The 14,276-nt window shown below is 40.1% G+C and overlaps 1 protein-coding gene across 1 annotated transcript in view; it reads right to left on the bottom strand.

The window, feature by feature from the left end:
- The window catches only part of LOC128741823 (voltage-dependent L-type calcium channel subunit beta-1), a 55,726-nt gene extending 41,895 nt beyond the window's left edge, over positions 1–13,831 (bottom strand). The window contains exon 1 of the mRNA XM_053837896.1: positions 13,709–13,831. Within this exon, the coding sequence (XP_053693871.1) occupies positions 13,709–13,831 (123 nt within the window). The remainder of the gene's footprint in view (positions 1–13,708) is intronic.
- Positions 13,832–14,276: the final 445 nt, after the last annotated feature.

Genomic DNA, 14,276 nt, shown 5'->3' with positions numbered 1-14,276 from the left:
GGCCCTATATTTATTAATAGTAATATTAAATGCAATCATTTGGGGGACCTATCTCATATATTTAAATCGATTCTCAAGAAACAATTGTCAACATTCATATTGTCCACATATAACTCCAACAACTTGGCATTCAAGATTGTAGCACAATATAAAAAAGATCCAGAACACATTGCCCTCTTTTTGGACAAACATATATCCCAAGAGCAACTAAAGCGTATATGTATATGAACTGACTCCGGCTCAGAGCCCGTAGGTATCAAATTGTCAATACTTGTCTAGCATTCGAATGCTGAAATATAGTGTACCCGGTACAAGCACATAAGCCCTTTGGCAACGTCCGCCTCAGTGGCATTTGAATCTCAAAGACTGTCATAGCCAGAATGCATTTTTCTCATTGTATAATGGCAAAAAAAGCGAACACAAAAGCTTCACAGTACACAGAGAGCGGTGTAAAGCCAGATAAAAACGAGAGTAAACCATGTAAGCCTCTTTCAGTGGCGGAAAGATAAGCAGCCCAATCGCGACTTGCTGCACGGACGGATGGATACCGTGAGCAAACGTTAGACGTAAAAGCACAAACCAGGAAACGCGGAAGTTTCCTTCCGAGCAGCATTTACGTGTATGCATGCCGCAAAGTAACTACACGGCACGGTAGCATCCGTTGTAGCAACAACAACAACAACAACAACAGCCAGAACACAATCCAAAAGAGGCGAATAGGCACAATGAACTAGTAGCATAACCGGCAGGACTCGACCATCGATGGCATAAGTAGTGCAAAGCACCGAAGCAACGAGAAGAATATGCAATGAAACGGATTCCAGGCAGGAAATCCAATTACGAACATGTGTTCGTACCTGTGTATGGGTGCGGAAGCAGCATAGAATGTGCAAACGTAAGGAAAACAAGCGCAGAGCTTTATGGTCGCAAATAGCGGCACTCGCCCCGGTGGCAGTGCCGAAATCGCTTTTCCGCCACTGCTGAAAGCCATACGTTATGTAGGCCGACCGGATTTTTGTTCCTCTTCTTCCCCTGAGAGGTTAACCCGTTTGTTTTCCCCCAAATTGGTGCAGTCTGGTTGACGGTGGTGTAAGATATGGGACGGCAACATTCGGTGGCCGGATTTCTGCATTACTACTTATGTACAGCTATTCAAATGCTATTCAAATCCTAACGCTGCGCTGCTGGACCGGTAAATTTTTGATTCAGCCAACATCTCTACGGCAGAATGCCCTTTCGCTAGCGTACAGTACTATGTCCCTTGCATATTTTATAACCATTACTATTTGCATTCGTTGTACAGCAGTATATTTTCTTTCCATTTCCGAACATTGTTTTTTTTCGCCGAAAAAAATCCACTGCTGCTACTAGAACTAGCTTTGCGCTGTTGCTCCTAAGCGAAAACAAATTTCCGCAGTGAAGCGGGTAATAAATTGTGCCATCGTTTAATATTCTAAAATTTATGCACTCTACACTGCATGCATTCCACGGCTGGCTTTAGGGCCATTATGGCCATCGGCTATGCAGGGCCAAACACAAATTAATGTCCTCCAGGAGGCGGAATGATTTGTTTCCGCCGAAACGATGCCTGTAATTATAGTGACTATCATCAGTTTTATTTAATTCCAGAGCTCCGGTGATAATTTTTCCCCGCGCTTCCGACCGGTTCCGAGGTCCGATCGAAGAAGAAAATTATTTTTAGTTCCATGATGGTTCCGATTATCGCTGACCGACAGCTGATCGCCTCGAAACCGGTATTAATAGCGGCGCGAGCTATTTTCGTACCTTTGCGTCGTAACGAAATATTGTATTTACTTTTGCATGCGGAAGGTTCGATGCAATTTACTCTCTGCTGCTGGGTGGAAACGGCCATTGTTGTTGTTGACGCCGCCGCAGCTGAAAATAGCCGGTGTCTACTATTTAATCTGATGAGAAGCTACGCTAAAGCCCGATAATCCACGACTACGTTATCAGGATTCAGGTGGGGTATTATTTTTATTCCAACGCACCGCTAAATTACGTCAAACAGAGCTACGAATTTTCAATTCTGTTACTTTCATTCGAAGGATGAAATTTTGCATTGAAAATTGCTCTTTAACCTCCTACTTTATGAAATTTAGTAACTTTTTAGATGCAAAAGGCTTTGAAATAAGTGTTTCTAATAAAACGCATTGTTTTATTAAATTTCTCATAAAAAAGACTGACAAAACTGTTTGTTTTTATTCACCAATATCAAGCTCTGGTGCCGTTCTACAACTCGTTCTTTGACGTAAAACACCTATCTCTTTTAATTTCGTTGCAATTTAATTTTAAACGTATCGAGTTGGGTGTTGAGTTAGTATCTGAAAAAAAAAACACGATTTCATACATCACGCATAGCACACTAGATCCCCGTGTGCGATAGACGCGGTTTGACGATTGATGCGTATGGAACACAACAACAAAACAGATTTCTCAGATCTCTCTAGAGTCTAGGACATATCTGACAACGATTGCAGTATTAAAATGTATCCTCCGGAAGAACTCGCGAACCTTTGCTATGGGTTCGCTAATTGTGTAGCAACGACAGCTCAGCAGAAGTATGGTTGTAGATTTTCCGATCGTCGGCTACCTAATGCAAGTGAGTGAACGCAAATCCAGAAGTGTTCGTTTTGTTACACGGTGCTTTCAATTTAGGGACGTTTACGACAACGCAACGTCGCTTCCGAGAAGGAACGTTTCCAAGAGGGTTCGAGAGCATCATCAGCAAGTTGTGTCAGCGATTGACCAGAAAATTTTGCGGATCGTGAGAAATGATTTCAAAACAAGTGCAAGGCAAATTGCGGTACAGCCCCATGTTACCCGGGAGGTGTGATGCGTGCTGATCCGAGTCAAAGTGCATTCATTCCACACTACAGGTTCGATAGCTGTTGCCTGCGAATAAACCCAACCGGTTAGAGTTTTGCAGTATTATGCAAGCAAAAGCGGATGCGAATCCTAAATTGATGAAAAACATTGTTGTTGCTGTTGTTGTTTGTCATGTGTGTCAGACTGTGTTCGTTGCATGCGGTAATCCAGTGTGCTATGCGTGATGTATGAATTCGTGCAGTTTTCAGATACAACACCTAACATGATACGTGCAACAAAACGTTTTACGTGAAAGAACGAATTGTAGAACCAATTATAGCAGCCAGTCAGAAAAGTAGGTAAGTAGGAAAGTAGCCAGATTTTTTTTTAAATAGTCAAAGTTTCACTTACTGGAACGCTCGGAAACACAGCCACTACGTTACCCATTATCTACTCAGTATTGATATGTCCAAAGATATTAGATTTTAAACGAAATATCCAGTGCTCATAACTGATCGATTTGGAATCCTCTTTTGGAATAGCTTGGAATTCTTTCACTACCAGTTTTGTCATTTTTTCAGTGGGCGCTACCACTGCCACACGATTTCTCTTATCCTATTCTCAATTTTATATATTTTTGGTATACCCTTGGCAGATTAGAGTTTAAACAATTTAAACGGTTTGAACGATAGCGTTTAAATCATTGAGCGTTGAACACTCATTGATAGAGATAAATTTTTTTTAATTACTGCACCTCAGCTAAGCAGAATTTGAAGTGTTGTATGGGGCATTTGTAGAATTAATTATTATATGCAATATTGTTGAAGTAAGTCTTCCTGTGTCTTTTGTATTTTTGGCGCTTTAAAGGCTGCTACTCCATCGGTATTAAAAACTACCAATGGTATTGCAATCGTATTGCGCCGTAATTATATAAAACTTTACTTTCTTCAGCAGCGTTGTAGATAATTACTAGTTCTACAAATGCCTCATACACACTTTTGTCAATTCTGCTTGGTTGAGGTGCAGTAATCAAAAGAGCAAAATCGAATCGAAAAGAGCATGCCAAGCCTGAATTAATTTCCCTACCATCTGAAAGGGATCTTAAGGAAACTTAAACAATTGTTCCGAAGACAGTATACATCTATATATAATCAGACTTACAAGATATAGCGATACAAGAATATTACGTATGTCCGAGCGCCACGTAGCGAGAAAATTCCAAACTACAATACTCCATCCGAAAGTTCTTTGTCAAACTTTATCAAAGACACCATACTTCTACATATGTGTACAAGATCACGAATCATTTCAACTTAGAATTAATTAGGTCAATTCCCATAACCTACGTAGACTCTAACAGGGCTGTCGCCATTAGTGTTATAGATTAAAACCATCAACATCTTTTAATTTGTATTGCCGCATATAGTTTTTTCATGCATTTCTTGCCTAAACCTTTTTCGGTAGCTCACTCTATATGTACTTACTACCCAAGTAACAATAATAGCTGAATTACAAGAGCAATTGCTGTTTACGGGTTGGTTTAAGGCGATCAGAACTGCATAAAGTATGCACTTAAACATTGTTTGAATAAGCGATGTTTAAGCTACTTTAAGTTTTTCAAACCAGCTCTGTCCCAAAAGCTGATAAATAAGCTTAATAGAAAATTTTTCAGCTTAACAATCCATTTCTAAACAGCTATAAACATCAAATCGTTTTACGGCGGCTTAAAGGTGTTAAAGTAGCTTTATAAACAAGGGAGAGCTTTCAAACTACTTTAAAGCTGCTTAAGGGCGTTAAAGTGGCTTTACAAAGTACATCCAAACTTTCATTCGGCTTACAGCACATATATTGTCAGATCATAGAATTTCGCAGTTCGACTAGCGGCAAAAATATATGTCAGTTATCGTCTTTATCGACTGCTTCAGGTGTAGAGATATTTTCACTGTCTGTGCTGTAGATGGAGCGGATCATACAGCGAGTGCTTATGGATCAGAAGATGGCGGTTCAATTCTCGAAAGAAGACGGCATGCATTTTAAATTAGCTTACTTATACGAATAGAAGTTTTTCGACATAAAAAATATAGCACACTATGCCATCTTCTTATATATAAAAATGGATTTTTGTCTATCTGTCTGTCCGTATGTTCCTTATAGAATCGAAAACCACTGAACCGATCGGCGTGAAAATTTGCATTAAGGGGTTTTTGGGACCGGGGAAGGTTCTTATGATGGTTAGAGACCCCTTCCCCCACTAAGAAGGGGGCTGCCTTACAAATGAAACACAAATTTCTGCATAACTCGAGAAGTAATCAAGCAACTGGAACCAAATATGGCATGAGGGGGTTTTTGGATGCAAGAATTTTTTCTATGGTGAATTAGGACCCATCCTCTCTTTAGGAGGAGGGGCTCTCATACAAATGAAACACAAATTTTCTCATAACTCGAGAAGTAATCAAGCAAATCTAAGCACATTCGGCATGTCAAGGAAATGGAACCAAATTTGGCATGTGGGAGATGGTGGATGCATGAATTTATTTTTTGATGGTTTGAGACTCCTCACTCCTGTGGTAGGGGTCCAAGGACTCTCATACAAATAAAATCGAATTTTTTACTTAACTCAAAAACTAATCGAGCTTGAGAAATTTCGGACTCATCCATAAAACATAACAGTCAATAACAACACCACCAAAAACTATCTGCAGTCCCCCGCAGAAATCACCATCAGGGGCGGACTGACCCACCGGGCAACCGGGCAAACGCCCGGTGGGCCCCAGTAAAAATTTCGTTGTTACACAAAATGAGATTTTCCAAAATTTTTATTTCAGGTAAACTCTTTCTACGACTCACGAATGTTCAATTGCTGGGGCCCCATGATTTATGAAATCAACCGATTTGATGATTGAAAATTCAGCTTCAAATGGGACTATTGGGGCCCCGAACTTTAAACCAAAATTTCTCTTTCATTTAAACTTTTTCTATGACTCACGAATGTTCGATTGCTGGGGCCCCGTGATTCATGAAATCAACCGATTTGATGATTAAAAATTCATCTTCAAATGGGACTATTGGGGCCCCGAACTTTGAACTAAAATTTCTCTTTCAATTGAACATTTAAGTTGAGCTGTTGGGGTCCAAGGTCCGAAAATATTACCAGCTTCAATTCTGAGTATTTAAAAGTAGATTTAGTATTTCATCCGCAGTTATTTGACTACTTATAAATATTGAACTGTCGGCTTAAGCTCCATACTCAGTTTACTTCAGTGGCGACGGTCCGTTATCGATCCTGCGCCGAATGAATTATGGTCCTCCAGTACTCAATCCTGGGCTACCTTTCTTCAAACCCCTCGAACACCACCTGAACGTGCATCATCCTCGATAGCGCATCTATCAGTGTGATGTCTACTCCGAAGTCTACAGCCTCTTCTTGATTCTCTGCTTAAAATAATTTTGGCTACTCTTTCATCGGGCATTCTAGACACGTGACCAGCCCAGCGCAGACTGCTACACTGTACTATCTTCATTATAACAGCATAGTTGCATTCTTAACCCCTCTAAGGTCTACATCATTTTTAGCGCCGCAAAATTCACTAAAATGGCCATAACTTTTTTATTTTTCAATATTTTTTCACCAAATTTGGGAATTTTGCCGAAAATATTTTCTATTTTCATAATATCTATAGATAATGGTCATATGTTATATGGTCCCGGAGTTATTCCGAAGTTCCTTGGGGGACCGAGATATGGCTTTTTTAGATAAAGTTGCCAAATATCTCAAATTTGTTTGAAATCTGTTGATTTTTGAAAATATATCATCAACTGTGGACGTATCAGCTTCTTTGCCGCAGTTATGAGCCATGGTGCGCGCCATCCGGATCCGGGGGGACACTATGAATCCGGAACCGGTTCCCGTAACGGGACATTTCAGCGTCAGTAAAGCAAGTCGTGTCGCATATCAAAAAACATCAGCATTCGACAAAATAGCGATTGGTGATCATCTCATGTCTCTCAGAGGCCGTATGACCGGTTCCGGGTCCGGGGAGGGTTTCTTTTCTGATTCAAGCACAGAACGGATTTCGGAGGAACTTGTCCGGGACCTGGAATCGGCCATATGGGCTCTGAAAGACATGAGATGATCGCCAATCGCTATTTTATCGAATGCTGATGTTTTTTGATATGCGACACGACATGCTTTACTGATGCTGAAATGCCCCGTTACGGGAACCGGTTTCGGATTTATAGCGTCCCCCCGGATCCGGATGGCACGCACCATGGTTCATAACTGCGGCAAAGTAACTGATATGTCCACAGTCGATGATATGTTTTCAAAAATCTTCAGATTTCAAACAAATTTTAGATATTTGGCAACTTTATCTAAAAAAGCCATATCTCGGTCCCCCAAGGAACTCCGGAATAACTCCGGGACCATATGGCATATGGCCATTATCTATAGATATTATGAAAATAGAAAATATTTTCGGCAAAATTCCCGAATTTGGTGAAAAAATATTGAAAAATAAAAAAGTTATGGCCATTTTAGTGAATTTTGCGGCGCTAAAAATGATGTAGACCTTAGAGGGGTTAATATAGCTCGTGGTTGAATTTCCGCGCCATGTACTTCGTTTTGGCGGTGTTAATGGTTAGTCCCAATTTCTCAATAAATGACTTAAAGGATTCTTTGGCTGCTCTACTTTTGATTTCGGTGATATCGACGTCATCCGCAAAATCAAAAAGCACGTGAGATCTCATCTGCTATTCTGACTTATAATTTTTACTCATCCAGCGTCACACGAATCAACGTAACTAGTTCTCTGGGAAAACCATGTCCTAGCGTTAACTGTCACAGCTCATTTCGTAAAAGGGTAAATATCTGATCCATCGTGAAGCGACCCTCATGAAAACCAGCTTAATACTCGCCGACGAAGAACTCAGCTAACGGACTCAGTCTAAAACACAGGATAGGGAGAGCACCTTAAAGGCAAAATTGAGCAACTTAATGCCTCGCTAGTTTTTACTCTCAAGTCGATGTCCGTTTTTAACGAACCTCTCCTCTGGACTGGCAAGCACGTGCTTTTCGTAATGGCGTTTTTAGATGGTGGGTTCTTTTTTCCGCAGCTCTACCAGGACGAACCAAAAAGATTCGCGCAGAGTCTCGGGCATTCGAGATTCGCACAGAATACCTTGCTTATAGAAGCATGATTCTTATAGGAGAATCCAAGAGTTTAATCCCAGGGATAGCTATAACTCGGCATGGGAATCGCCTGCACTATGAACTGTTCTGTTCTGACGTGTAGACGCAGTAAGCTACTCATATATATTGAACAAATGACATCCTATCATTTATCACGCAAATCAAATCAAATATTCACGCTGCGGTAGATTCTCCAAAAAGTCCATGAATACAGAATTCAACGCACAATTATTTCATTGATTTCAAAGTTGCGTATGATACCATCGACCGTAAAATGAGTGGCCATTCTAACCTCGCAGGGGACTTTATCAACGTGGTAGTCCCTCATGTGGGCTGTTTAACATGCCGTTACAGGATGTTATGAAAGGAGCCACACAATAAAGTACCGTGAACCGCTAATATGACACACAGCTAGTAACTCGATCCTAATAACGACTGAGTTTATTTGTTTCGACCATCGAGCCGCTATGCTGCTTGTTCTCCTGATACACGACACTCGACCGTGCCTGAGTCGAGTCGAGTTGCACGACATCACTTACAAAATAGAGCCCATAATCATTCGATTTACTGTAACGCTGATGTCTTTTGAGTAGATGTCGTTTTTGTGTTAATTTACTATCATGAGAATATTGCAAACTGGGGCCCCTAATCTCAAAGGCCCGGTGGGCCCTTTGGCTCCCAGTTCGCCCCTGATCACCATTGTCTAGGTTTTTCTCCTAGGTCTACTGATCTATATTACTTTCTTTCAGTTGGGTCCGAACGAGCGACAGCGAGTAAAGAGAGCATCACCCCTAGGATCGAAATGGTACTTTCTACGGAAAGGTTTTTCGTCAAATGGTATTCGGCGAAATGTTATACAATCACGGCGAATATTTAAGTGCTCTCCGCTTTATTTTTTTCTAGCTAGGCAACCGGGGGTGGGGGGTTGTATTCTACTTTACTGTGAGGAAAAATTCCAAATTTTTATGTTAAACTACCCTTGCTTTCATAGTTACGTAACTGCCAAGGCGAATCATCTAAGGTTGAGCTCCTCAGCAACTTGCAAAACTCGAACTTGTGACAAAGGTCATCCAAGATTCACGATTTATGTACAACACAGATTAATTCGTGGAAACGCGAAGTTTGTCGGGTCAGTTAGTAGCAGAATAATTAAAAATGACGTGCTCCATTTTTTTATTTCAAAATAGATTATTCATTGTCTGCTTAACGGTTCATGAGACGTTGATTAAGCGACTAAAACAGCAAAATTATTTCTCGTTCCAAAAAGAGAATTGACAGAATTACGCAAATTGGCTATTTGAATGCGCGCAAAAGCTTCTATTAAACTTCTTTGCAGCTTCGAAAGCAGCCATTAACAAGCCTGAAGCTTGATAAAATCACTAGATTTAGATGTTTAAAAGCTGAAAAAAGGTTTTCATTTCTAAAACTAAACCATAGTTTAGCCACAGGTTGAATAAAATCAGCTATAAAAGCGTTTGATTAGCCTGAAATTGTTAGTTGGGTATGACTCAAAATTAAGCAACAGAGCAAAACAGAGTGGGACAAGACGTGAAGGGGAGAGAGCGGAAAATTAGGGAAGGTCATCAAAGCAACCCGTTGAAAGTATGTGTAGCGTTCCGTTGTACCCAAACTGAGGAGTGCTTATATTACCGCGATAAAACTGACTAGCTGAGCTGGTTGAATCAAGCGGCAAGAAAACATAATCGGTTTTATTACTGCTTTCAACAGAGCGTAATAAGGCTACTTGAGCGTATCTACTTGGTCTGACTCTTAAAGAGGGCATAAAACCCTGCTGCAGAAGGGTCTTGTGGAGCTCGTAATTTTTTTAGCGGTTTCATGAAATTGGTCGTGAAAACTACTACAGGAACATGATAAAACTTAAATTGCTGCTTGAAAAATGAGTTGCTTTAAGCTTACAATTAACGCCAAACGTGCATTGTAACACTATTCAGCTTAACTATTTTAGAATTTAGAAACTAATTAGAAAATATATTTAAATCAGAATGCGAAGTTTGCTGCTCTATGTGTTTTTGTTTCCTGTTTATAAAAAGGGGGACAAAATGCACATTGATAATTATCGTGGAATGTCCGCCCCGAGCTCGGTTGCAAAGTGGTTTGAGCTCGTTGTATTGGACCATATTTTCAGATTTTGTCAACAATATAGAGTAAGGAGGGGTAAAAGTGCGATGCGGGTAAAAGTGCGATTCAATGATTTATCGAAGCAGATTCCGAGTAAATTTTCTACATTGGCCTTAATGGGTGACTACTTTGACAGCTTGAATCTAACGTAAACTTTGGTTGCTTACGAAGCATAGTTGCTGAGTTATGTGCAAATGTTATTTTAGGGCGGTTTTGATGTAATTTTTCGTTATACGGCAAATACGATATCAACAGGAGGATATTACTTGTTGAAAATTTGTAGCAGCGTTTTACATCACTCACATATCTGTTTTGAAAATACAGCGAAAATAATTTACAAAATAAATTTCGCTTTTTCGTAATTTAATCTAACCCCGTCAAGCGCTTAGCGGGGTAAAAGTTCGATTCACGGATGGGGAAAAGTGCGATTCATGGACGAGGCAAAAATGTATAGCTAATTATATACAACTTTAGGCACTATATTACAGATACTAGAAATGAAAGATCTGCAGAAAATTGTGTGCTCTACAGATGTTGGCCTGAGAAAAACAATGTGTTTCCGCTGATGAAACAAAAAACAAACGTTTGGAAAAGTTTCGATCTAACGGAGGCTGCAATACACCAGTGCAAAATAGAAAAGGTGCAAATTGAGAATATTCCTTACCGAAACATAACGCAGATTGAAGATAATATGGTTTTGTTAGCTACTGCTGGGCTAATTTCTTGGATTCTAGCTTCGAACTTTTGCCCCGCTGTATTCGCACTTTTGCCCCGCTAGTGGGGTAAAAGTGCGAATCTGCACTTGTTCAGAAGAAAGAAGAATTTATTTTGCAAAACACTATTACCGCAGATGATTTATAGTTGAATGTGAAGATATTGAGTTACTGCATCACTATAAAATATATTATGTTGTTGTCCTTCTTTATATCTCACGAAAATTGATGACAACTTCAAACATCGCACTTATGCCCCGCCCTACTCTATTGTTGAGGACCACCATGGATTTATGCCAAAACGCTCGACTGTGACCAACCTTTTGTCGTTTACTTCCTACATAACGGATGGTTGTAATCATGCTAACCAACCGATGCAATTTATTTTGATCTGACAGCAGCCTTTGATAGCATCAACCATGAAATCGCCATAACCAAATTGGGAAAGTTGGGATTCTGCGGCACAGCTATCAGCTGGTTACGTTCGTACCTCGTTGGTCGTCAGCTAACAGTGAAAATCGATGATGATTGTTCTGCGGAATTTGCTGCTCCGTCTGGGATCCCTCAAGGTAGCCACCTCGGACCATTGATTTTCCTCATATACTTCAACGATGCGAATTTCAAACTGAGAGTTCCCCGTTTGTCTTTTGCCGATGATATGAAAATCTTCAGCCAGATTAGTTCTATCACCGATGCTCGTATGCTTCAACAGCAATTGGACAGTTTTGCTGATTGGTGTTACACAAACCGTATGAATGTTAATCCAAGCAAGTGCGCCATCATCACTTTTTCAAGAAAGAAAGAACTAATCACATTCGAATATAAGCTTTTGGGAACCACTATTGGAAGAGTGAATTGTATCAAAGATTTAGGCGTATTGTTGGATAGTAAATTATCATTCCACCAGCATGTAGCTTACATAATCGGCAAGGCATTTAGAAATCTCCCCAGGTAACCAATAAGCATGAGTATAAGCAGTAAATCAAACGTTTATTAGCATCCCTGGCGTTTTATACTGCATGTTGCTGTTTATCAGCCTTTTGACTGCATAACTGTTGTAAATTAGCATCAACAATTCTATTTAAATTCTTCTTGTCGGTAACTAGCTGCAAATAAGCATTGTCAGCACTATAAGAGGGCTAGCAGTAAAGTGGCATAGCATTTAAGAAGCATTTAAGGCAACTTAAATGCTTATTGGTTTGCATTTAAATTGCATTGGAAATGCTTATTGGTTACCTGGGTCGGCTTCATGTTCCGAATCGCTAAGGATTTCAGCAATATCTACTGCCTGAAGTCCTTATACTGCTCATTGGTGCGCTCAGCCCTCGAGTATTGCTGTCAAGTTTGGAATCCTTACTACCAGAATGGAGTTGACAGAATTGAAGCTGTACAGCGGAGATTTGTGCGATTTGCCCTTCGATGCCTTCCATGGAGAGACCCATTTCGGCTGCCATCTTACGCAAGTCACTGCCATCTCGTGCATCTGGACACTCTAGTTGACCGCCGCAACGTTGCCCGTGCTGTTTCCGTGTCTGACGTGCTTACTGCTAGAACAGAATGCCCAGCTTTACTCACCAAAATCCGACTACAAGTACAACGAAGAGTTCTATGAAACCGTGGATTTCTGCAAATTCCAGCCAGATGAACGAATTACGGGACCTACAGTAGCATAGTTGGACTTCTCCGATTATTGAATAGAGTTGTCGAAGGGTTTGATTTTAATGTGTCCAGGGAAACAATAAACGTAATTTTAAAACCATTTTACACTCCTTAAATATCATTAGGGCATAAAACTAGCTTGTCGATAACAATATAAATAAATACTATTCATCCTGCAAATTATTGAGCAAAATATTAACGCTATTCTATCGACAGGTTCGAAATTGATTGCATATAAACTGGTTGCAGACAGAACAACTATGAGTTATTTATGACTATTCGTAGTCGAAGTTTACGAACTGTCGAAGTTTACAAACTGTCGAAAGATTGGCAAAATTATAGTTTTTAACACAAAATCGGAATTCAGTATCTCAGCGCAAAACAGAACTATAACTGTTAATAGAACTTTTATTAATTTAATAAAATAAAAATAACGTTTAAAGATATGTAGGTTTTACATTTTCATTAGGTTTTCATGCTGAATGGTTTGTTCAGAAAAGACGACAGAAAGAAATGTTCATTATAAAAACCAGGACAGAAGGAAACATCCTGACACTTCATTCATGACACAGTTTCATTTCTTATCAAAACGAGATCAAATACACTCACACAGTAAATACCTATCTCCTGAAACTTTAGTCTCCTTCATTATTGATAATGGTAAAATTAGAATTTCTAGTAACTGATATACAACTAAAAAGAGACTTAAATTTGCGTACTATCTCGCGTGCTCTTTTCAAAAATCACATGCGAAAATTTCATAACGCTTTTTTACGCTTCTTTACAATGTGACAGCATCAATCTCCGTTCAGCTTTTTCGACCGTCTAGATGAGCGGTTTTCCCATCAAGTGTCGTTCTCTAGTGTTCAACTATATGTAGTTACTCATCTTCTGGCAAGGATGAATGACACTGTCAGTTTTAACAAAAACGTGTCGCTTCAAGATCGCTGACTAAATTCGAGTTGACTGAATTCTTAAGCTGCTCAACCACGGAGTCATTGACTGTAGATTTCGAAAGATAGAAATTTAGCACATTTAAAACTTAAATGGATTGTGGTAAAAAAGGTCCTATTTCTGCCTGTATCTTAAAATAAATCAGAAATCAGATAACACACTGAAATATTCAATACAACATCGATGATGCACAGCGTTGTAGCGTCGGTTTTCCCAAACCCTAACTAACCTGCGTAAACAGTTTATTATATCCGGCACTCTGGAACGACGGATAGCCAAGACCGAGGCTCATACGCGATTCACGATGCCCCCCGGACACGGACGGGGCATCCGACGTGGCACGTTGAACCATGGGCCGTTCAGGCCGCCAATCTTCCTCGAAGCTGGATATTTTGCACCCGAAACGATGACCCCCGGCCTACGGTCCTAGTGCGGAGGGTTTACTCTTTGGCTGTGGCTGCACTCCGCTCTAGTTAATGTCTTAGCATCGGTTGTGAGTTTTCCGGTAATTATTAGTTAAGAAAAAAAGACTTCACTACTTCTACTGGTACTAAACACACTTGGTAGGAGCTATTCCGTTAAGCGCTTACTAATGCAGCCTCTATGCCGGTCTAATGATGCTGATTTTACACCGGAAATGGCTACAATTGCACACTAAACAGATGAATCTGGTTGCAAGGGGTAAACACATACAAACACACGGTTTTTTTTTCACTACTCAGCTGGTGCTACGGCTACTGCTTCTCTCTGTCAGGTCTTCCACGCATTGATTTTCCGCATTTTGCCTCTCACTCACT

This window comes from Sabethes cyaneus, chromosome 3, assembly GCF_943734655.1.
Source record: "Sabethes cyaneus chromosome 3, idSabCyanKW18_F2, whole genome shotgun sequence".
NCBI lineage: Eukaryota > Metazoa > Arthropoda > Insecta > Diptera > Culicidae > Sabethes > Sabethes cyaneus.
This window is presented reverse-complemented; position numbering and strand designations above follow the sequence as displayed.